This window comes from Stegodyphus dumicola, chromosome X1, assembly GCF_044657685.1.
Source record: "Stegodyphus dumicola isolate Sdum_Otavi_A_Nest chromosome X1, ASM4465768v1".
Classification (NCBI taxonomy): Eukaryota; Metazoa; Arthropoda; class Arachnida; order Araneae; family Eresidae; genus Stegodyphus; species Stegodyphus dumicola.
This window is the reverse complement of record NC_140780.1, coordinates 207,224,238-207,250,248: the sequence shown is the minus strand read 5'-3', so window position 1 is coordinate 207,250,248 and position 26,011 is coordinate 207,224,238. Positions and strand designations below refer to the sequence as shown.

The window sequence follows — 26,011 nt, the reverse complement described above, 5'->3', positions numbered from 1 at the left end:
AAAATTCTTGCAACTGAGTTTTAATCTAAATCGTTTTGATTTTACGGTCTTCAGACTAGAGTAATATGCACGATTTAATAATCTGGTGTCTGGACATCGGATAAGTGACGTTCTACTGCAAAGGATAAGTCAAATAAATGAGCTGCAAGAGTACTTATAAAAGTTAAACGAATTGTTAAGCATCAGTGCAACATAAAAACTGATGCTGAGGTAAAAGGTAGATCACATTTGAAATTTTCAGGAAAAATGGTGTCAGTATAAGAATTTGAGTTTCTTTATATTAATAGGCCATATAAATTTTAGTTACTCAGTTTGTCCACTTAATATTATTTCTTTCAGAATTCTTACCATATATTTTCATGTTTCATTAACTTTCAACTCTAAAGGTATAAAATTTAATTATGTTACTCTTAAGTTAGACAAAATGACTGAATATTAAACTATGGATTTTAAAAAATTGTCCTGATTACGAATGGGTAAAATCTGAAGTCTAAAAGGAGAATTTGACAGCATAGAAAAAATGTTTCCTCCTTCTTAAGGCGAAAAAAACCTCAAATTTGTCATTGATTATTTTTAAATGTTGAAGAAGTTTATACAACTGAAATACATTCTTAGATATCAAGACTGACTATATAGACTGAATATAATCTCAGATATATACACATATATATAATACAGTTCCATAAGCAAATGCTGCAATATAAAATTTATTTATATTTTTAATTTATGAATACTTATTTGTATTTGAAATTTATTTATATTTATTTATATTTGAAAATATTTGAAACAGCCCTAAGTTGAAATTTATATAATAAAAAGAGCAATGGAAATACGAATTAGGGTAAATATTAACAAGAAAACTGCAATAAATATTTGCAGTCGAGCTATTTAAGGGAAAACCCTCTGGAGTAAGAATATAGCAAATACATTGTTACAAGAAATCGAAGAACCCGCACTCGCGGTATGTTCCGAAACTCTTGAATTACTGGCGCGAATAAGCGGAACTGTGTTTTATTTGCGTAGCCTTCTGACTCGAGGTGGAGGGAGAATGCGCAGTAGCAAACCTGTTCGCGAATTGCCCATCCCATTCAGTTTTAGGGACGCGGATCGGTGCGGAGAAGAAAAACCCGCTCTCCATATTATTCTCCAACGGAGAGCACCAGTTCGAGGAGAGGAATAATTATAGTGCTTTTTCGCCGGAAGTTAGACATAGGCGGGAATGCATGTTTGACAGAAATGGATGGAAATAGTTTCACGTGTCACACTAGGACTAAATATTACAGACGGAGGAAATTTTCCTTCTGTGAATTCAGATAGAATTTGTTTATCTTTTAATATGAAATAGAGCACTTAAAATGAAGGGCATGTTTCTTACGTGGAAGTTACTATGTTTTACCTGCATTCTTGCGCTGGTAAGGCCAGTGCCTGAAAAGATTCCTATAGGTATGTATTTACAGTATTTTTCCAATGGAATAAATTCTTTCTTTGATAGCATGAAAATCACGTGTTGTTGCAATTCAACAGTACTTCTAAATTTAATGGCCCCTTTGCAATCAGAGGAAAACTAATATACTAAATCTGAGCTTCAATGTTGTTGGAATTGCATTTTATATTTCTACAATATGGGAAAAATTTCGTATTTTTTATTTTAGATTTAAAGTTAAAGGACCGCAACTTTCTTAACTTTGATATTCTTAATTTTACTTCGTTTATTTTCTAAATGAAAATCAAATTCCAGTTTTAAAATAGCAGATTAAATATATTTACGTCAATTTACTACAATACAAAGTTTTTGAATGCATAAACATCCTTAAATAATTCATCAAGTGCTTTTAAATCCTCTAAATTTAAAATCTTACTTCCCTAAATTTCCCTTTTATTCATCAAAAATTTTCTTTGCTAAATTTACGCCTTATAAATGCATACAAATTGAGACAGCAGCGCAAAATTCATGAGACATTTCTTACAAATTGTTTCGTTGGTCAATTTTTAAATTTGCTTGATTGCTGATCTATATTAAAGGATACAGTTACGTTATATTTTATAGGTGGTAAATAATATACTTTTCTCTAATTTTAAAACCATTCGTAGAGTACGAATTTAATAATCTCAGAGCAATTTCCTTCTTTCATAGCAGGTTTAAAAAGTACATTTATTTCTTCAATGCGTAACTGATACTAGCACTCCTTGCATTGAAGATAACCATTCAATGTCACGTTTCTAATCAATCAAAATAAATTAAATAGTTTATGTCATTAAGAATAATTTTATCATTTACAAGGGTTAGACAAATATGAGGTTATTGCAATTTACACGTTTTGTAGCTTCAGTATTGTATGCTTTTTGAAGTGCAAGCAATATTTGTTTGATCTGTCTGCAAGTATGATTTTGTGTCAAATGCTGAATTTGTTTAAGAAAGTATTGAAAAAATTCAAGATGGTTAAAAATATATTCAAAACATAGCCAAAAACTATTAATTATAAGAAGAAAACGCATCCCAACTTTTAGTTTTAAATAAAAAATTAATCATAATGTATTTCTAATTTTAAATAGAAACTAAAATAAATTTTAAGCACTAAAGAAGCAAATTTTATTACTAAACCTGAGGGAATATCTTCTTACTATCCTATTTAACAGCTTAAAGTAAGTTTCTAAGCCTTAAAAATGATTAATAGGAATTAATATTTTTTGTTAAATCTCTATAAGAATTTTAAAAACTATTCTCTCGTTATCATGATTTTTATTAAAAGAAATTCCTATGTTTATAATATTTTCACGTGTTTTCAAAGCATTTGTAACAATACATGTTACGTATTCCAAATCATTATAATGACATCTTTTACTAAGTCGAAATTTGAAATTTTTCAATATGTTAAATTTTTTAAATACAAAGAAAAATTATAGTTCTTTAAATTCCTGCTACTTTCTGTGTTAGATGAAATCGATAAAACAATATATCTAATAGTTTTCAACATTTTTCTGTATCACCTTTTAATCAATACAGCTGATTATAATATATAAATGCAAAAATATAAGAGATTTGTACCTTGTATTTATATTCCTATAATTAATGTAAAATTATTATTGATAATTATGCTTAAATATATCAAAGAGAGAAATGATATTATTTCCCCAATCAATTCAGAAATTCAAGTGCTAAAAATATTCAAATTCCTTTTTACATAAATTTCCTATAAAATTATTTTACTCATAATCCTCTGCAAAGTATAAAAGTAAAATCATGTTGTAATGTGTAAAGCTAATAAACATTATGTAAATAAACAAAAATTATGTAAGGATTTTAACTGAAAATGTGCATGTTTGGAAACCATAAGAATACAAGTCAATAGTTTATGAAATAAAAGAAAGTCGAAATATCTTTTTAAAACTCGGATAAAATTTAAAGATCTTGGAGAGGAAATAGAGTGCTGCAAGTTGTTCCCTTGATACTTTATCTCTGAAATGGGAGTACTTTATTTTTTAAAAAATGTAGCTTTTAAAAAGCTTTCTGTAACAAGATTTCTAGTCTGCGCAAAAATTATGTTAAGAGTTTCTCTGTAAAAGAGCCTTAAAATTTAAAACCGATTACTTTACTTAAATCCTTTGAGTTTTATGTGGTTTGGTTTGTCTCATCTAAGTGCTTCATAAATATTTCAACATTTGAAGATCTTAGCTCTTGTGTTTGAAAAATGTAAATATTTGGAAGTTCTTTGGAATACTTGAAAAGAGAGTGCTATTTGCGAACGTAAAACATGTTCAGTCAAGTTTAAGAATTGCATGAGAAAGAAGAGAGACACGCATAAGGAAAACATAAGCTATTTTTGTTATGCGTAAATGAGCACTCTAAATTCAAGACAAAATCAGTTTTAAAATTAAGAAATTAAATTTAAAATATGGAGACAGATAAAACTTTGTAATATCAGACTGAATATTTAATTTCTTTTCCAAAAGCATTTTCCAGTATAAATACCATTAGAAGAAATTTAACCCACATTTTACATTATTAAATAAAACATACTATTTTTTTTCAATTCCTCAAAACTGTCTTCTGCATAGCTCTTGACAAAGTTCTGATAACATATTAAAACCATTTTAATTGACAATATGAATTAGTTGTCTGAATTTTAATGTTTACTAATTCTTTTAGAAATATTTATAGGAAATATGAGAAGCTTTTAATTCGCTGAAAATCGTTGTTTAATATATTGATTTAAAATATGTTAAAAGGCGACGTTAATATTATTAAAATTTCATATAAAAACCAAAGAAAAACTTATTAAGTGTTTGCACTTGCCTATTTTTCTGTTTAATAATTTTAGACTGCCGAATACTGGTAGTTTAAATAACAATTAAGTGGTTGCTGAGAAAGCCTCTTGTTGTTTCCCAACGTATATAAAGATATATAAACAGTATCTCTCAGAAAACCGTTGACGAAGGCATCCCTACTTTTAAGCAGATATCTCATGTTTTGAATGCTTTGCTGTAATCGATTTTACACGCAAATAAACAAGCAATATATTGAGATTAATTAAACTCAAATACACGCTTAAAATGCATTTAAAGGTATTTGTTAATAGTTAACTGAAAATGGATATTTGAAAGTAGTTCAGTGTTAAAAGTTATTATAAGATTTAAAGATCTCTAAAAAGATCTAGGATTGTTTTGCTTAGGATTATTTTGCCTAAAGATTGTTTTGCATCCTATTGAATAAAATGGTAGAATTGTTCTGGAGTTCTTATTAGCCAATAGTTAAACAAATAAAATTTATCATTGGTTAAAAAATTCAATATCCGCCGCCTTTGCTTAAATATTGGATTTCTCCGCTTCATATGTCACCATTGTAGTTCATTAAACAACTTTCACTCTGATTTTAGACACTCAGATATCGTTTCAAGAGATATTACTAATTAATATCTAGAGATGCAATGTGAAACTGATTAAAACATTAATATTATTCATCCCTCAATTCTCCATGATCATTTTTTTACTTTGTAGCCAGCAGTAATGAATTTAGTTTAAAAGTCAGCTTGCTCAGTGTTGAATGTTGAGATTTTCTCTACTGGCAATATTCGAAACCATATTAGTAATAACTTTATATTTGATTCTATTAAATACTTATATCCTATTTGGATACTTAACAATAGATGACTTATATATGATAAAATACAACATGGAATTTAAATTTTACTCAAATAAAAATAAATCTATGCCAATAACGTTTTACATAGATTGAAAATTTGTTAATAAATGATTTTGCGACGTTTTTCATTAAATTATTTTATGAGGCTATTTTGTAGTACAGTGTAAAAAAGAAAACTATTTCTTCACATATTTGAATTCATAATGATAAGTAGGATATTAATGTTAAATTGCCACGCGGTGTTTTAGGCTAATCAGTAAATCAGGACCATTATTTATTGTAAAACTCCTTATATGGAAGCGAATGCTTTCTTCTTAGTATTGAACCGTTTCAGATTTATATAAGAATTTGAAAATGCGCATATATTAAAAAATTATCAAAGTCATTTCGTATAACTTCCGATTTGTTTAATTTAATAGGAGCTACTGTCATAGTATAAAATTTAAATAATTGATCCTGCTCTAAATTAAAAGCTACTGAAAACGATTAAAATTACCCTGGTTTAAAAAACCGCAAAGTGATCTCAAAAATGCCCCTTAAATCTCACCCATTATTTCATTGTCAAATGAAGAAATTTCAACCTTGCAAGAATAAGACAAATATGTATTCTCTTGTTACCGTTTGTTTAAAGATAATCCCATATAAAGCTCAATTTCTTTATTTTTAAATTGTTAAATGAAATGTAATTTCGCTTTATTTAAACGAAATTGTATTCATTTGCAGTAACATGGACTTAACATGGACATACGTAATTTGATTCTTTGTCAAGCTCATATCTTAAATACAATAGAAAAGATTCAAGCTTTGAAATTCATAGGATATTGTAAAAGAAACTGAGAACATATTGCATCTGCCAGAAAAGAAAACCGAAATCGATATATTTCCCCTTAAGAAATATTTTCCTGTTTTTTTTTTAACATCAATTCTTTCTAATTTAATAGGTATGCATTTTTAGATCTTGTAAAAGTGCAGTCGAATGAATCCCATGACACTGCCTTAATTATTTTAGCGTTTTGTTTCGCGTAAGAAGGACAGAAACAAGCAATTTGAGATTAAAGAGAACTGAAATACTTTATACTAGTTCATACCAAAGTATCTAAATCTCAAGTAACTTCAAAAATAGTAATTTATTTTTCTACTAGTAAATGGTTAGGTTAGGTTATTTAATTACGGTAAAGCCTCGAGGGCTATCTGCCTAAGGGGAGGGATGCCTTCGTGGAGGACTTTCTAAGGGAAACTGGCTCGCATACACGTTACACATGGTCTACTAGTAAATGAAGATGAATTAAATTTATGAATATCATAGTAATGCATAAAATAGGATAACCATACATGAAGCTATGTGTATTTCAATGCTACTTGTTAAATCGCTTTAATCTCATACATACTACCTTAAAGTAAAAATATTTTCAATATGGAAAGCTATTTATTTACTTACAAAATAAGCTTGCAAACATAAATATAATAAAATATCAGTAAATGTAATGCATTTTTATGACGCATATTGAAAACGTGCAACACATTAAAATGCTGACATATTACAACAACATGAAATGCTGTGCTAATGGGTAAAAGAAGATTTGGGCGCTTTTTACTGAGTAATCCATGTTTTCCATTTTTAGTAAATAAAGTCAGGTAAACAAATTTGTGGCAAAATCAAATTAGTAGTACACGAAGAAATGTTAGATACAATTATATGCTGCACGTTAAACATCTGAAGAATATATATGATTCAGTTACATCAGAACAGTTATGTCGAGTAAATTAATATTGCAATTGCTTAGTAATGAATCAGTAAACATTTCTGATAAAAGTTCTCCATAAATTAGAAATAAATTTGGATTTCCTTTTCTTTTTTTTACTTGTGAGGAATAACTTTTATTATGGAGTTTTAATGCGTCTCTAATTATAAAGATGCAATAATAAAAGAATATAATCATCATCTATGACTTTAATTATGTAGTAGCATCTCCCAAGGTTTCCTTTTATAAAACAAATGGCTGTGTAGCTTTTTTTTTAAGGTAAACTTCTCGATTTTCTCTGGGCCACTTCCAAAGAAACTTTACTTATCAATATTTTACATATAATTATTTTATTTCCTTTTTGCATCTGTCTTAGTTCTTTATCACTTGATAGATATTATATATTAGTGATCAGTGTCCAGTCTCACTCATACAGACATATGATGTAACAATGTAATAAAATATTTATGTAATGAAGAAAAATAACGGTATAAAGATAAATAAATTAATAAATTGGTGAATGAGTTAATAAATAATTCTTTCATTCACTGTAATTTGAGGAAAGTTGAAATAAATTTTGAAATCCCTTTAGAAAAGTCGTAGATAATAATTTCTGCTAAAACAAATTATAAGTTTCAGTGTCACTCCTTAAGCAGAAAATTGTAATTTATAGTGTTCAGTTTACTTCAAAACATCTGAATTTCAACATAAATCTTTATAAATTCGGACAGTCGGACACGGAACCAACCAGCATATTGTTCAAGAAAACGAACTTTCCATGATAAAACTGAGCATATGGCAGTATGCAATACTTCTTTTTTTATCATAAATATGACATTTAAGATTAGATCCCTTTATTGAAAAGATAATAAAGAACAATTACATCAAATATGTAACATCGCCGATGGTATAGAAACATATACGACGCAACAGATATTACTTACACATCTAGAAATGCAACCAAAAATATAACTTTGTACAAAACGAATGCACATTAGCTATAAATAATAAGCAATTTGAGAGCATGTAAACAAAGGTATATGGTAATGATATTCATTCAATTCCTATCTTTTCTAGAGTCAGTACTGGCAAAATGCTTAATATTTCTGAATGCACAGAACGTTTTGCTCTGATGATAATTATTTCATACCTTTAGTTATTATTTCATTTCGTAACTAAATCCCAAATTCACCTTTCGTACTAAATTAAAATAATGTATTCTGACCTTTGAAACAATTCTTATGTTTAATTTGACACAAATTTAGGCTTAACGTATACGGGAATAGGAATAGAGTAAAACATGTTTTACAAAATACTTGAATTCCTAGTTTGTCTGACTACAGGGAAGATAAAAATATTCGAATTCCAACATGATGAATAGCTATCTTATGTCTGTATTTAACCTTAAAATAATAAATAAAGGTAACAAACTTTTACAAAAGCATCATTTTGCTGCAGCTAATTCACCCCGCCCCTACGATTTCTCTGATTAATCACTTTTTTACCATTAAGGTGTTGGAAAAATATGTGCTTTCACTTACTAAAGTTCAACAATGGCGTGCGCATAAAAAATTATTTTAAACAAAATTGAGGATAGAGAGAATGAAAACTTTTTTTATCAATACTTTTAACTAGAATTGTTAGGGAATTTTATAAATACAAAAGTAAAATGTATAAAAGACAGACATATTTCTCGAAATGAATTAATTTATGTTCAATGAAATTAAAAGCAAGGCAAACTGAGAAAAGTGATGAGAAACTATGACATATCCTTAATATCTGCTAAATATTTTGCTTCTTCTTTCAGATTTTATCCAAAGAACCTAACTTCTTGATCTTTGTACTTGTTTATTAAATTTAATTTAGCCTCGTAGGCATATAGTAAAACCAATAAACACAATATGAATTGCAAGAGAGAAAAAACGATCTTTAGCATAATAAGTTCAGAAGGGTTATTTGAATGTTGCAAAACACACGAGGTCTGTTTCCTAAGGAAATGAATTTCTTCAGTGGGCGACTTACTAATAAAACCTGCCCATAGCGCTGCATATAGGGAGGATTGCGAGAAACCTAACAATGCCGCCTGCTCGTTGTCCTAGGCTCGATACCTAGCTGAAATCATTTTGTTAAACATAGTTAAAAAATGTAACAACACGCATAAATTGCCACATGTATATGCGGTGACAAGTGATTATGTCTAATATAGGACACATTTTACGTATAAATGTTTAAAATACAATAAATAAAAATATATTATAATTTTTATTTCTACTTTCTGCTGAGAATTTAAATTTCAAAAATTAAAAAGGTCAATGCTCCCCTATCATAGGAAAGCAAATAATTTTCTAGTTTTTTTTTTTTTTTTTTTTTTTTTTTTTAATTAAACTCAATCATTTATTTGTAGGTTTTGTTTTCTTCTAAATTCACAATTAAATTACTTGAGGTAGATGTAATGCTGTTACTCTTAATACCTAGCAAATAATAATGTAATAAACACCAATAAATTCTATACACAAAAACGAGCAAAATAAGATAAAAATTTACTCCTCGGCTCTAGGTTAAGTTGAATAAAATTTATATATGTTTTCGAAAGTTAAAATAAGAAACATAAACACTCCATGTTATCACAGAATAAGCAGAATGACTAGAACCTCATTAATATATTAATTTAATGGTCAATATTAATTCAATGGTATAACTTTAGAATTCAATAAAATTTAGGATCTATGAATTTCATTGTGATTTTAATTTTTCGTGAAGTTTAAACATTTTCCATGTTAAAAAATGTTATGCTGATACTGAAATTCTGTTTCTTTGGCACTTAGACGAGTGTATAACGAATGCACTTATACTCCCCCACTACAAGCGACTTTTCAATTTCACACTTTTATTGCGTATGAACATGAAAAGTTTCATAATGTAAATTACAGTTACGCCGCTCTTAAGTAGTAGTAGCTGTTACTTACAAAAGACGTAACACTGATAATAATTCTGTAAATTGTTATTTTGTTGAATAACAAATGTAGTGAGTATAACCTCCTGTTTGAGATACACATTTAACATTATGTCATTCTGGTCGAAATCTGCAGACATGCAAAGCTTCAAAACACGCTGACAGTATGTTAATAATACAGTAATTAGTTCCAACGAATTTCACATGTTCCTAGATTGATCCTAGCTCGTAAAAATTTCCAGGGTGGTGTGCAAAAGTTAAGAGCAGGTCAGGTACACAAAATAAAACCATTCTTACATAGAGAAATATGAGGGAAATGCAACTTGTGTGTGCTACAGTGGTTGAAAGAGTGAAAGATAAATAAATACAATTGAGGTATTAACACAAAATGTTCATAGACCTACTTGTGATTACAGTTTCAGAGGAAATTCATTTCAGCTGCGATAATATATGCCTTGTAACGTCAATGCGCAGATCAACGAAGGTGTTCAAATATGTCAAGCTAGTCAACGACTACTCAGCGATGAAGTCCGTGTCACAGGCTATAAGTTCTTTCGACTTGGAAACCCAGAAGAAATCAATAAAACAAGACTCAGGTGATCGTAGTGTTCGAAATGAAAGTGTATCTGTCCTGAACATTGGAGCCTTGAATGGTAATGACTCACATTTTCCAACGTTACTTTTGGTAAACAAGGCTGTCTTACACAGGCTTTTGCGCTCTTGAAAAAATGGTTTGTGCCTATGTATTTTCTCTCTTCTTTACAGCATGCTTTCGTGGTGTAAAGTTAGCATACTCGGCGCGTATTTGAGATGTCCAGGTTCTAATTCTGGCGAACGCAGCTCTCATTTTTCATATCTCCTGATTCAAAATAACCTAACCTACTCTACAGCCGTTAAATTTTCGATGTCTGACTTATATTTAAAGACTAACTTTGCGTTTTTGGATCAGCTTCTATATATATTTTGCGTATTTTCTATACTAATGGATTATCTCATATACTTTTAGATATACTGTGTGCAATAATTTAAAGAAATATTACTCTTTTAAAAACTCAATTTGGGGAAAAAATAATTTAAGAATTAAACTTTCAGTCTGGAGGAAGATCTGTATTTCTGCTGAAATACTCACGGTGTTACGCAAAATTCGAATTTGGTGTCTGATGAGAAACGAATAATTGATAATGACTAGCATTTCAGGGAATAAATTTTAATGTCATAAATTCGAATACATTTAAGTATACATTCGTAATAATTGTGTATTTTACTTTTAAATTTGTTTACCTTTATATTTACCGCATATTATTTAATAAAAACTATTTTTACATAAAGAAATAACTTGTGTATGCAAAATATGCGGCAGTCTTTACATGCAGTTGAAGAACTGAGACAGATTAGCACTATTGTAAGGAGCTTATAAATAAACTGATGAATAACTAAATAATTCAATGTACTTTATTTCTGACATAAGAGAATGAAGTGTAATCAGAAACAGTATATAGATCTAGCACTGCTAAAAATTTCAGATATGTTTCTCTGCCAAACACATTTACCCATACATACACAGTACTAAAACAGTGTGAAAGGAACAGCGCAAAAACTGGTACACTGGGGTGGAGCTAACTCGAGCGAACACTCTTCAAGTGCTTGCGCATTGTTCACTATTTCCTGATCATTTTAATAAACCCTACGCAGGTATTTTGCTTTCAGAACATTTAGTTCTCATTTGTAATTAGTCTTGTTTGTCTTTAATTAAATAACATATTAGTTAATGTTTTTCTGTTGCAAAACAATTCGAAAGAGATAATTGTTTTAATTAATGAGGGAAAATACAGGGGTTCGACAAAAATATGGAAACACCTTTAAAAAAATATGTTTCTTTGCTTAATATGGTGTAGGAAACCCGTTGGCATCCAAAACAGCTTGCAGTCTTCTCGGAATGGATAAATACAGTTCCTGTATGTTTGCCAAGGGAATATTATACCATTCTTCCTGCAAAACGGTGGCAAGTTCAGATAACGATGTTGGCGGTGGATAACGAGAACGCACTTTCCGTTCCAATGTAGACCACAAATGTTCGATAATATTTAGGTCTGGTGACTGTGGTGGCCAGGGGAGATGGGACAACTCATCCTCGTGCTCAGAAAACCAGTCCTGGACAATGTGAGCTGTGTGAACAGGGGCTTTGTAGTCTTGGAAGACACCATCACCATCGGGGAACAAAGTTTGTACCATGGGATGAACTTGATCGGCCAAAATGTTCACATAAGTCTTGGCAGTCATGTGCCCTGACACAGTTATCATGGGGCTAGCAGAGAACCACGATATGGCTGCCCAAACGATAACAGAACCCCCGCCATGTTTCACTCTTGGCAACAAGCAGTCTGTATTATAGGCTTGAGATGGCGTTCTCCAGACGTAAACTCGGCCAGAAGTAGGAAACAATGTGAAAGAAGACTCGTCAGACCATATTACTCGCTTCCACTGCTCTATAGTCCAGGCTTTATGACTTAAACACCACCTTTTCCTGTTACGGGCATTAGCATCACTGATGAGTGGCTTCTCAATTGCAGCACGGCCAGCAATTCCCTGTTTATGAAGCTCCCTTCTAATTGTTTTGGTACTCACAGGGTTCGGTAACACAACATTCATTTCAGTAGTAACTTTTGCAGCTGTGGTCTTCTTATTTTTCGTCACAATTGCCCTTAATGATCGTCTGTCACGATCACTCAGGACACACTTTCGTCCGCACTGTGATTTAGCAGATGTTTTTCCGCTTTTCAAATATGCGGAATAAATCTTCGATACAGTACCTCTTGAAACACTAAACACCTCGGCTACCTTGCTTACGGAAGCATCTACCATACGTGCTCCAACAATTTGCCCACGTTCGAAGTCTGTTAACTCTGACATAATGCAATGACAGCCTCACATAACAGTACTCCGACAACAACTGAACTGTTTAGCACATTTACGAAGTTGTTTAGGTGGCGTCAGTAGTCAAAAACGCCAACGCCACCTACATATTTCATTAAAATCAATCTTTCTTTTCAAACATGCATTTCACAAGGTGTTTCCATATTTTTGTCCATCCACTGTAAATAAGTTTTACACCTCTAAAATAGAAGTTCTAAAATGATAAAAAGTGCTTTATAACGAGAGCGAATTATTTGAAGCAGCACAATTATGATTGCGTTTTAAACTTGATATAAATAGGCTTGCATCACGGTTGCAACATTTACAATAACATTTCTTGGCATTTGATTTCTAGCATTACCGCATGCGATTATACCTTACACAGTCCCAAGATTAAATAAATCCCACCAGAAACTTTCATTAATTCGTGATTTAGTGGTGGCTAAAATTTCCCAAAGAAAAGTACATTTGTTATTTCATTAGAAGGTACTTTGCAGGGACAACAAAGTGAAATTACGAGTTATACAAATGCATTCTACTATGAAGTGCCGCAATGAGCCGTGCTTTAGTTGAAAAACGGATAAAGATGCATTTTTATTGTACAAACTGGTGAACACTAGCGGAAAAAGCGCTAATGAAAATTATTGTTTAAATATTTCACAATTCGAGAATGTTAAAGGATGATTATAATTTTGATATAATGAATTAGGGCGTCATAACTGCATGAGAGCTTATGTATTAGTGTCATATATTTACCTTCTTTTTAATGAACATTTTATAATAGTCTCTTTGTCTTATATATATAGGTTTGATCTTTTTCAAATTATAATATATTAAGAAGTGTTTTAACATATTTATTAGTTTGAAGCTAATTTTTCCTATATGAGAACCGATTCATTTTAAATCATTAGCGCAATATATTTATGCTTTTCCCTTTTTACGACGTTTGCCCAAATTCTACGAATGATGAATTTAAGTTTGCCTTAAAATTTGCAGGAAAAAAGTTAATTTCCATATGCCGAAAATCCAATTTCTAATAAAAGGGCTTTATTTTATCTATTAACAGGCATCATGCTATCTATTGGATTGTCTCGATGTTTCCAATCCTTTTCTGAGCACTAACAGTTGCTTCGCTAAAGATTTTCTCATTACCTTCTTAAATATACGCTTCGCATTTTCGTTACAAATGATTTCTCGTCAGCGTTGCAAGAAAGAAGTATTAGGTTTCGGATACATTCTTAATTACTAAAAGAGTTTGATTTCATGCTCATTGTTTGGTTTATTCTATTTGAGAAAAAGTCTCCATATTTGGGCAGTTGTAACAATTGAACTGATAAGAACATTTGTCCTCCTTTTCAGTAACATTTTTCATTCCGAAACTGTACGAATAGATAGGGATATTTTAAAAGGAGAATTTATATTTTAGTGTTTTTCTCAAATGACCATTACTGCAAATATTATGTAAAAAAACATTATATTTATTATTATAAAACAGTGTGCAGTAGTTTAATACATTCATTGTAAAAATTAGTTTATTCAGTGTAACGTACGCATATAAATGGAAGAATAAATGCATTGAAAATCAATATTCCATTTCATGAAATAACGTTTTTAAAAGAAAATAAGGCAATGTGGGATGCAAATAATAGTGTTTTTACCTAAAAAATAAGTTTTTATTAATCTGTTGTTTGGAACTGAAAAAAAAAACGAGATTTATAATTGAAATGAAATAAATTAATTTGAAACAATACGCTTTAAATGTGGTGAATTAAATAACGTCAATCATGGTGCATTTTATTTCAGAATTTATGAACATTTAATTAATCAGATTCGGTATTAAAATACGAAATTCTCAGAAATGCATTAAGAATTCCTTATTATGATGGGATTTATGTAAAAGATGCGAATTGTTAAAGACCACAATATTCCACGGAAATTAAAACTGAAATAAAATCTTTACGTTAAACTATTATATATCACATTGTACAATAGAGTTTCACGTGATCAAATGCTACCTCTAAAACCATCGGCGAGACGTTGTAGAGACATTAATGAGCAACGCCTTCGCCGGGAATCCAACCGCGGACCTCTGGAATACGCACCCAGCGTGCAAACCACCCCACCACGAAGGCATTCCAAGAAGGCGTTAGAAAAACCTTATATATTCCCACTTTTAAAGGGCGACTGGGGTGCTTAGGGGACTCAATCGCTAAATCCTGGGTGTAGAGAATCATCATCCCCCCACCTTTTTCAGTTCGGGCGCCAGTGTGGTTATTTCGAAGCAGGCAAGATGAAATATGAGCAACGCCTTCGCCAAAATTCGAACCGTGTACCTCAGGAATACGCGCCCAGCGTGCAAACCACCACACCACGAAAACATGCCGAAAAGACGGGAGAAACACTTTATAACGTTCGCCATTAAATTTCAGAATTATTAGTCTTTATAGATTAAATCAAAATATCTATTAAAAATCAGTAAACTTAAAGCAGTCAAAAGCGAAATATCCATTAAAAATCACTAAGTTGAAGGCTGACAAGTAAATATTCTTTTATATTTCACATACACCTGTATGGGAAACAAAAAACGTTTTCATGAAATGCTGTTTTATTATGCAAATGAACTTTTTAAGCAAAATATACATTGAATAACTCCTCTGACAAATAAATATTATATTTTTTATTTCCTGTACACCGTCTATATGAAATCAAGACGAGTTTTCGTGAAATGTCCTATTCTGAAAATTCGCTGATCGTTGTAATAATGTTGTTAAATTTACTGTCTTGGATACAATACTTTTGTATTCAACACCTCGAAAAGCTTAATATGTCTCATTTGGAAATTCATGTGCCTGACAGCTGGCTCTTGGAATTTTTTTTTAAGGAAAGGTAACCCGGAATAAATCATTTGGAATGCAATTCCAGCAATCACCTCCCATGCGAAACAGCACTAGCCTGTGAATAGAATAATTTCGTCTTGAGCGTGATACAATTTCAATCAAGTCTAAGCCATTTCGTGTTTCATCAAGGAGATTGCGACCTAATATCAAGGAGAGGGTGAAGCTTACCAACAAACTAAATAACATCTACCATTACTATCTTCTAAGGGTGTTTTTCCTTTTCTGTTTCAGATGCTAATAGATTCACTTGAGAAAGAAACTATGCTCTCAGCAGTTTTTCGGGAATTCATTTTGGGTAACATTTAGATGAAAAAAAATATTCTTGGTGTTATAAAATTCTCATGCCTTAGAACCTAATCCAGGGATAACAAACCAAATATAATATATTTTGTGGTTTTATTAGTTTAATTGAGTGCAATGGAAAACTTTTAAAACCTGGAATAATGCCCTGAAGGTTAATTTGCAAAGTAAAACACGTATTTTTAAAGATTACCTAGCTTGTAAAGGAACTGTAACTATCGTGTTTCGGTTTTTCTTTGAATAATTGACATTTGCACAAAAATACTATTAAAACATTACTTATTTTCAAGGAGATCAAGACACTCAAAGATAACGAATGAATAAATTGCATTTAATTATTTTATTTTTAAAATGTTACAAAATCAACTCAGCAATGAATAAATACAATTCAAAAAACAAACTAACTTGTGCAAGTCTCTTAGAGAATTGGTAGAATCATTCGCTGCTTGATATACACGTGTTGTGTTAAAATGCCACATATATAGAGGGCAAGAGGTGAAAAGAATTCAAAAGAAGAGAGAAACATGACAACGTAATACATAAAATTAGGCAAAGCTACAACCTTATGTTTGGCGTAGATTTCAACTAAGTATGTATCGATTTCGAGGGCGAACAGTTGCAGGTCCCTCATCATCAGGAGCAAAGAAGGGAGGAGCCACAGCCGTATTCATGTTCTTTTCTTTTGGTGTAAATAGGGCTATGACTCCTTTCTATTTTGTGGAACATTTTTTTACTCCTCCTGAGGAGGGAAATGTACCAGTTCGCCTCGAATTCGAAAGTATCTGAGTTGAAATCTACACTCTTAGACAAAAAAAAAAAAAAAAAAAAAAAAAAAAAAAAAAAAAAAAGACGCACCGAGAAGTTATAAAGCAAATTGGACACAAATTAATATGCATACATTTTTGCACGGAAAATGAAAAATTTTACATTTTGGCTGCCAATGAATGAACGGTTGTCGCTACAGCGCAACTGGCAGGATATTTAAGTGAAGAAATTACGATTCCAGATCATAAATTCTTCACCAATTTCATTCCGTGTACTCTGATAGATAGTAACTATGCCTCGCATACTGGTGCGCGAACGATATGCGCAGATGTCAGAATTTGAGAGAGGTAGTGTAGTTGGCCTCAAAGAAACCATTTTGGTCTTATCGGCAAATAGCTCGACATTTGAGCAGGAGCCATGCCACTATTGGACGATGTTGGCAGGAATGGATGAACCATGGCCGCACACAGCATCAAGAAGGAAGCGGAAGGCCTAGAGAAACAGAACGTGAAGACCGAGCAGCACTCACAGCTCCAGATGCATCATTATCATCGATTGTACGTGCAACTATGCAACTAGTGCTTCAGCTAGTGACCTCAAGGACCATTCATAGACGGCTCACAGAAAGTGGGCTGAGGTCACGATGCCCCTTGCGCCGACTACCATTGACTTCTATACAACGTCAAGCCCGTTTACAGTGGTATCGGGCTCATTTGCACTGGAATGTCACTGACTGGAGTAGAATAGCCTTCAGTGATGAGCCCCGCTTTGAACTGAGCCCCGATGACTAGCAAAGACGAGCCTGGAGACTCCCCGGACAAAAAAAATGACGCCCCGGACAGCGGTGTGATACCAACGTGACTGTTTTCCGGCAGACAGGCCGAAAACCAGGAGTGATGGTCTGGGGTGGCTTTTCATTTCTAGTAGGGCCCCTTTAGTTGTCATCCGTCGCAACCTTACAGCACAGCGGTACGTCGATGAAGTTCCAAGGCACGTTGTGTTGCGCTTCATGTCATGCCACCCTGGGCTTACATTTCAGCAAGATAATGCCCGCTCCCACACTGCACATGTTTCTACTGCTTGCCTTAGTGATTGCCGAACATTACCTTGGCCAGCAAGGTCTCCGGATCTCTCTCCTACTGAGCACGTTTGGAGCATTATGGGCAGGGCCCTCCAACTAGCTCGGGATGTTGACGATCTAATGCGCCGGTTGGACAGAATTTGGCACGATGTCCCTCATGAGGACATCCGCAACCTCTACCAATCCATCCCAAGCCGAATAACTGCTTGCATAAGGGCCAGAGGTGGACAAACGCGTTACTGACTTTTTCACTTTGTGAAGCTCTATCACTTCAATGAATCATCCATTTTTCTCAAACTGTAATCATTTTTTTCTGTACATGTATATCACTTCTACTGATTTTCGTCCCATTCGGTTAACTCCATCTTAGTGCGTCCTTTTTTTTTTTTTTTTTTTTTTTTTTTTTTTTTTTGTCTAAGAGTGTGCGTCAAACACAAGTCTTTTGCTTTCCCTAATTTGGATGAAAATTGTTTTCATTTCAAATTATAAATGAAGTCTGATAGCGGCATAACTATATTACCTGTTAGATATGTGGTTGTGAAAATACAGCAAAATCAAATATGATCCCAGTAAAACTAAATGAATTGAAAAGAAATGCACATTAATTGAAAGAAATAACATAAAATATTTGCATTTCCTAAATTAGCATTACTTTAAATTGTATTGTGAAGTTAACTGCTCGCACTAAAGAAAAGTAGGTGCAACAATATTCCATAATTCGAAACTATAATAAGTAAATACGTTGAAATGAAAGCAAAACCGTTTGTTAAATGAGAAAGTTGATCCTGAAAACTAAGGTAGTCAAATTTATAACGCTATCGGGAGATAACTGAAAAATTATAATATCAAAGGATTCGAAAAATATTATTGAGATTAGTTATCTTCTGAGTTTTAAGTTTGTGAAGAGTTGTCATGTGAGAATTGTTTAAACAGTAGAAATTTAGTCTTGTGAATTGTAGAAAGTGAATTTTAATGAGAATTTTGGTGACAACGGGAATTTGTTTTGTGGAAATTTTTAGATAAGTTTGAGAAGATTAGTTACTTTTGCTCTGTACTCATGTGTGGGAATTTTCTGTTGATTACAAGTAGTTTGTCTTGAATTTGCTAGTTAATCGTAATAGATGTGATTTGAGGTACTGAATTTTCTTTCTTGGTTGGACTTGTTGCGGAATTTGGGGTCAATTCTTGTTTTGGTTTGACTTATTAGTATCAAGATAGTTGTATCAAGTTTGTGTGTTGTTTTCTGGTGGTTTCTGCCAAGGTCCGTAAAATGTAAGTTCTCTGATGTTTAGTTTCTGTGGAAGAATTGAGATTTCTGTGGTCTTAGGGAAATAGAAGAATTTGAGTTATGGATTTCATTTGTGTGATTTTTAGGGATTTTTTGAATTATGAGTTATGAGTATTTTTTTTAGTTTAGCACTTTTGAGAACTTTGCATTTGTTGCTTGCAGTTAGGTCTTGCGTGAAGTTGTAATGTCCTGAAAGCTCGTTTTCTTGTAAATACTTGCACTTCATGGTGGCACTTGACCTCTTACACCGGGGGCAAACAGGAACTTGTTATCTGAGAAATCTATTGTTGTATCTCTTTCATTGTGTTGGTTCAGGATTGTAACGTTTCGGTCAGCGCACTTTTCTTTCCGAGATAAGAGATCTTATGTTCTCTTTCAACGTGTCTGGAGGTTTGCTTGATACGTAAAGTTTGAGTCTGTCATTTATAATACAGCGCTTTTCTCAGCTTACATGGACGCGGTAAAGAGTTACTTTGTTTCTTTTGTTTGGGTGGAGGTGTTGCTGAAGGCTGCTACTTAGGTTACTATACAACGTTTTGGAAGAGTCTGATGCAGAATAGATCTCAGTTTTCGCCTAAATTGGGGGGTTTGTTTTGAACACCTTTTTGATTTGTGATATTTTATTTAGTGTTCTAGTAACGTGCTTCAGTCCAGCTTTGATTGATTTCTTTGACTAGTTGAAATTTTTTTTTTTTTTTGTGGACTTAAGGGTTTTTTAGAATTACTGAAATTTTTGTTGTCTTAATAAGGGGACTTGAATATGGTGTTGTTACTCACTAGTGTTTATCTTGAAGTTTGAATTTTTTTTTTAGTGACACTTCACTCTTGCTGGTTGATTTTTTTTTTGGCTTGATTTGAATTACAGTGAAATATTTTTTGACTTGATATGGTTTAACATAATGACTATTTGTGTATTTGTTTAGGTATTGCAGTTTAAATTTTTTTTTAAGTATCGCTGATCTCATTGCTCTTTTGAATTATGTACGAAATTTTTACAGTTTAATTGTATTTTCATTTTATGTCTATATGTGTATCTTGGTAGTATCTGTTTGTAATTATTGGCCAAACGTCATTTTGTATATACATTAGGTTGTATTATTACTATTATTTTTGTGTGTTTTGGATAAAATTCTAATTGGTATTTGCACAGCGTATTCGTTATGTTCATTCTCGGAATTGATTTTGGTTGGATTGAATTTTTGGACAATCACGTTTTCCTTCTTTCTGATCTTTGTGTGGGGTATTTTCGGCTGGTTCCGAGGTTCCTTGTGTTGTAACGTTCTTTTCTTTTCTAATGCTTGGCCCTGATCAGGCCGCTTCTGTTCTTAGACGTGACTGTTTGGGATTCAATCTTAGAAGTTATTCAATTTCGTAGTACTTAGGGGTCTTTACTCCTTATTTGAATACGTTCATGTGACATATTTTATTTGGAATTGTTTGAATTATTAGTGTGTTTATTTTCTCAGGAATGTATTTTATGTATCTGCGGCGCGTTAATTATCTTATTGATTGATCTTAGACATATTTTGTTTGTGATTAGCGCCTTATTTTTATTTTTATTTTTGTATGTGTTCTGAGTATTTCTAGGTTTAATTAAGTGATTTAATTGATGTTTTTGATTAATTATTTTTGATGATCTTCCTTGAGTATTTTAATTAGTAATTGCTTTGATTAATCTTGTTGTTTTACTTGCACATTTTGGACTTTACATTTAATGTGTCAGTAACGTCACTATACCAAGGAGTCGTATGAAATATTGTTACATCATGTTATCCTTTAGCCTTATTGCACAGTATGAGTCATGGTATTTCAAGAAGTGTCTGTCTGCTAAATTTTGGTAAACCAAAATTTAATTCCTTAGGGGAAAGGAATGTTATGTAGAGAAATTACCGGATAGCGTTATAAAAATTAGGTGAATGATTTTATGATTTATGGAAATTTAAATTTTATTTTGATTCTGAATTATTTAATTTAAGGCTTTAATTTTGGGGAGAAACAGATGCTTCGGGAAATATTATTTAGTATAAATGAATATTATTTATTTTCTTTTATTTGCAAATCTTGTACAAACTTTTATTCATTGTGAAAGAAGCAGGGAAAGGGAGGCAATTTTCGCCAAGTCATGATTTCGCGCGCTTTAGAATGTTCGAGAAAGAATTTTCATTGTTAGTTGACCTTAAGAGAGGAAAGTACGTGACGGAAAAGTCAAAGGTTGCTACTTGTCTTTCAATGTAAGTCATTCAGGTTTTTGGCGATTGAGGGTCCGGTTGTTGGCTAAGTGAAGAAGGGCGCGCATGCGCGATCACCCTTATTTCCGCATTCTGGAGTTGAAAACGAAGATTTTGCCATAATTAAGGGGGCGATAAGTGAAGCCATAGTGGGAGCCCGTTTTTGTGAAGGAGACGAAGGAAATTCGAGTTGGATACAGACTTACTTTTGGCTGACTCTCGGACTGACTCGCTGATTTTTGGGCTTGCTGGACAAAAATGTGATTACGAAGCGGGATGTTTTCCGGCGGGGAGCGGCAAATATGCTCCCCGGCCGCGTTTGGTTAAGAGGCGAGACACACTTACTCTGGACACTCTTACTTTTGGACTCGCGCACTTACTGGTTGGCTGGACTTGTGGATGTTACTCTGGAACTTACTTGGGACGTTACCCGTGAAGCTTGCTCTTGGGATGAGTAAGAACAGGCGAGCCGTAATTTCCTAGCAACAACGTTTCTGACCGGCGAAATTTGAACGAGTTACCTGCGTGTTGACATAGGACTTTCAGGACCAAGCGGATAGCCGTCCTGGGCAGCAGTGCTCCTGTTTCTGTTCTACAGTAGTGAAGTGGGTCTACATTTTTAGAACCAGTGTCAAGATGAGCCCGGCCGACATCAACGCGGGATAAGATAAGAGTCCTCCGCTTCAAGATGTCCATTCAAGATAAGTTTTATTTTTTTTGGTGTGTTTGAACTTTAGGCAAGCTTTTCAAAAACGTCCTTAGCAGAAAAAAAACAACGTCAAATCTAAAATTTAACTCTCAGGCCTTAAATTGTTTCCCTTTCCTTTCTTTTAAATCACCAGACAAACCTTAAGTTTTTTTATGAATTTAAATGAACAGACTCTCAGATGAGGTTAAGATTTTTCTTATTGTGTTGTAATTGAATAAACTGATATTTAATCTGGAACCTCTTACAGTATGTTTTCTTTATATATTTAATATGAACTTTTCCTTTATATCTTGTATATGTTTTATGTTTTCGATCCTCTCACGGCGCGGTCCCGGAATGCATTTTTTTCACAACGCAGAAATGCTGTACACGTTTCACTATACGATCACTCCCTTTAACGGCAAGTAGTTTCATATTTAACATTTTTATATGAATTTAAGATATAACATTGGTGCCGTGAAGTAAGATTCATAACATTATTTCCCGGCGTGAACTTAAGCGATTTAACAGTAGCGTAAACAAAATAAAAAATTATTTTAAAATAGAGATACTTGTAATCTATGATGATTAGGCAACAGCCTAGATGTAAGCAGTTTCACAGAATTTTCAGAAGTTTCTTTATTGCCAAAACAATTTTTTATGCACAACTGTATGCACAGTATGGTGTTATGAAATTTCTCCCAGCTTTTTGTTCTAACATTTTTTTTTAAATATTCTAAATCTTCTTTACCTGATGATTTTTTCGTCTTTCCTAATATCAAAATTACAAGTATAACAAGTGTTTCAATTTTACAACATTTTTAATTGCATCACATTTGTTGTCCTTGATTGGACTGGGAAACCTCAATTAAAATGATTTGTGAAAAGATTTTTGCTTTGTACCCGGAGTTAAATTCTTCCTGAAAATGGTCAATGTTATTTTGCGTTATGTAAAACTTTACTTATATGAATTAAATTTTCGAATATGAATTCAATATCTAATGCGCACTATATTTTCAAAAGATGGGATTGCCTAGAAGAATTATATAGTACGGCAAGATTTTCATTGCTTTCTAGGATCACATTTTTATTTTATTTATTTTTTTGGGGGGGGAGGGGGTAAATTTGTCAGAAAAATAGGGCAAAGGATAAAATAAAGAGAAGCCATTTTGATTAAATTCGGTCCTCTACTTGAAACTATGCCGTTACGAGATTTATTTTGTAAATGCATATTAAAACATAATCGGCTATAAAAGCATTAAAAAATCCACATTATAAGGAGACAAGATCTCAAAGCACACTGTTGCGTGAACTGTGTGAATCGTAGCATAATAATACCTTATATGTAGAATTTACCTAATGCTAGAAATAATTTAATTAGTATTAATTTTATTTTTGATTTTTTTTCGGCTCTTATCTTGCGAATTCAAGCAGCCATAATAATACCAGCGTTATATTTATCTGTCTCCAAAGCCCATCTGGTATTTTTATTTTAAGTTCTCAACAGACTCTTGTAATACAGAATTTTAGAATAATTTAAATTCTACCTTCAAATTTATAAATTCATATTTATTAAGATGTGATTTCCGCATTTTCTAAGGAGCTTCATTTCTTTGCCATGGATAAAAATCCATTAAAACCCTTTTATATATTTTGTGATCAAATCAAAAAGAATTATATTTGCCTTCCAAATAATGAATCGCGAATTTAAAACATTTTCAGTGAATATTTAAGAAAAAACAGCATACAATTTGTAGGGTTTACTTTATTTCTCTAATAGTTATTTTTGTTTTGAAACAAGCATTTCCTATACATTCTAATTTCGCACCTACGTTTCCTTGCTAGAATAAGTTTTCAAAATTGTGATTTTTGCAAAGAAAGAAATTAGATAGAAACGAGTATTCAAGCCGAAGTCGGTCACTTTAGTAGGAGAGCATGCTCTGCTTTCCGGCCACGTTGTTGCTAATAATCTAAGCTTACTGCTCTACAGCCGTACTTCTACGTGCCTGCTAGTGTACACCGGTGATCTTTAAATAAGGGCCACCTCCATTAGTTGATTTTGTGCAGCGTCGGTTGGTTACTTTTATTTAGTAGCAGATTAATTTTATATTTTCTATCTTGAGTTAAAGCCAAAATGGAGGCTTGCTGTACGACCAAAAAGGGGCCATTTGTTCATTTATTTTGAGTTGGAATAAAAGATAATTTAAGCCTTCTTTGGACTTGTTTCTTACAAGCATTCAGCGAATACTCGCTACACAAATATTCAACATTCTAGCTTTCAAGGAAACTGAATTCATCCAGGATATTAAAACTTTTCTGATGTAAAGGGAAAGAAAGTAATGCTAGCTCATTTCTTTACAAATTGCATAAAATATTCAGAAGAAAGATTTAATATGTAATGAGCATTGCTTGCTGATGGATTATTTGCTGCGTTTGCTTATATTTCATTGTAGATTAACAAAGTTTCTTGTTCTATGAAAGTTCTAAAAAGGACTTATTTTGTTACGTTTACTATTTATGATAACTGAAAACAGTTTAAGAAGGAATGCTTTGCCTATCAAAAATTATAAGTTAAAGCTATACTCAAAGTTCTTGAAATAAATTTCTATAAGTCTCTAAATTCTGTAGTTTCATATTCTTTTCCAAACACTGAGAGAGATTAAAGACAATAAATGTTTCCTAGTATGAGGAGAGTCTTTTTATGCCCCGTGTATGTATTTGTATAATCATAGATAAAATTTATATTTCAGTAATAGGCATAACTATATATATTCAGCAACAGCCATGGATGCGCAATCAAGTCGGGAAAGAAAATTTCATCTGTTAGAAGTTTAGAAACTAACAAGGGAAATGACTGAGTAAAAGATAATGAAGAAGAGGAAGAACATAATATTGTAGAGTCATTAGGAATTTTCGCTGCTGGGGTCGTGAAAAATGCACAATGTTTTCTCCGGAACTCGAATCTGGACCTCTCGAATACGTGTCGAGTGTGCCACCGTTACACCACGAAGGCATGCTGGAAAGAGGGAGAAAAAAAGCCTTCTAATAGTTTACAACGAAGATGACATAGATTTTTCTAGAAAATATTTTTTAAAAAAATTCTTGCTTGCAGTCGTATTAATGTCTTTAAAAATTTAAATAATTTGCAGCAATATCTAACCTTTATCAACTTTAAACCTTATACAGCGTAAATAAGCTAGTAGCTTAATTAAGCATTACGTGTATTCGACAAAACACACTTTTCAAGTCCATTCTCTGGCATTGTATCGTAGAAGTAAATAGTTTTTAGAAAATAAATAATAAAGTCCTTAAACAAACACTGTTGAACAAAGTACACGATAGAAAAATCTACATTTTGCTCGTTATTTCAGTTTACTTACATTTATAATCTGAATTAAAGCTGGGAAAATTGCTTGCCTAATTGTTAAGTATTTTTTGACAGCCAGCATATTTGTCTCATATTACATCTTAGTAACTATCGATTTAAATCTATGAAATGCAGTTACAATTAAAGCTAGTTAATTATAAATTTACTCTTCAGTGAAGACAATTTTGTGGTACATTTTTAAAGTGCAGTAAATGCAGCAGAAACTTAGTATCGGTATTCTTGTGCAGTACCTAAAGCGGAAACAAATACGTACCATTAAATGAGGCAGTTCACTAATTACCTGCATGCAAATGATGAGATACTCGGCAAACAACTTCGAGTAGTAAAAAGAATTCTGTGACAACCTGAGGACCATCCAAAGTTCGGTAGTACTCCCATGCGTCGGAAAGTAAGCCAGCGTTAATGAACCCAATTCATTAAAATGAATTTTCTTCCAAAACATAGAAGATAAGCCTGCTTTTATTCAACCTAAACTACATCAGGGATGTTAAATTATCCCTAATATCAAAGATTAAAGATTAAGGATGAATTCTGTCGAATAACTTGTTGAAACGTTATGCGTTATGAATCACATGTATTAAAAAAATAGGACTGGAAAATTAACGACTTGCGTAAGTTAGACCTGAAA

At 32.3% G+C, this 26,011-nt stretch overlaps 1 protein-coding gene across 3 annotated transcripts in view; it reads left to right on the top strand.

The window, feature by feature from the left end:
- Window positions 1–1,107: 1,107 nt before the first annotated feature.
- LOC118197897 (glutamate receptor 1-like) overlaps window positions 1,108–26,011 on the top strand; it is a 396,844-nt gene continuing 371,940 nt past the window's right edge. For all 3 annotated transcript variants that reach the window (XM_085808310.1, XM_085808312.1, XM_085808311.1), the window contains exon 1: window positions 1,108–1,443. In XM_085808310.1, coding sequence (XP_085664436.1) covers window positions 1,356–1,443 — 88 coding nt within the window. In that variant the 5' untranslated portion in view covers window positions 1,108–1,355. The remainder of the gene's footprint in view (window positions 1,444–26,011) is intronic.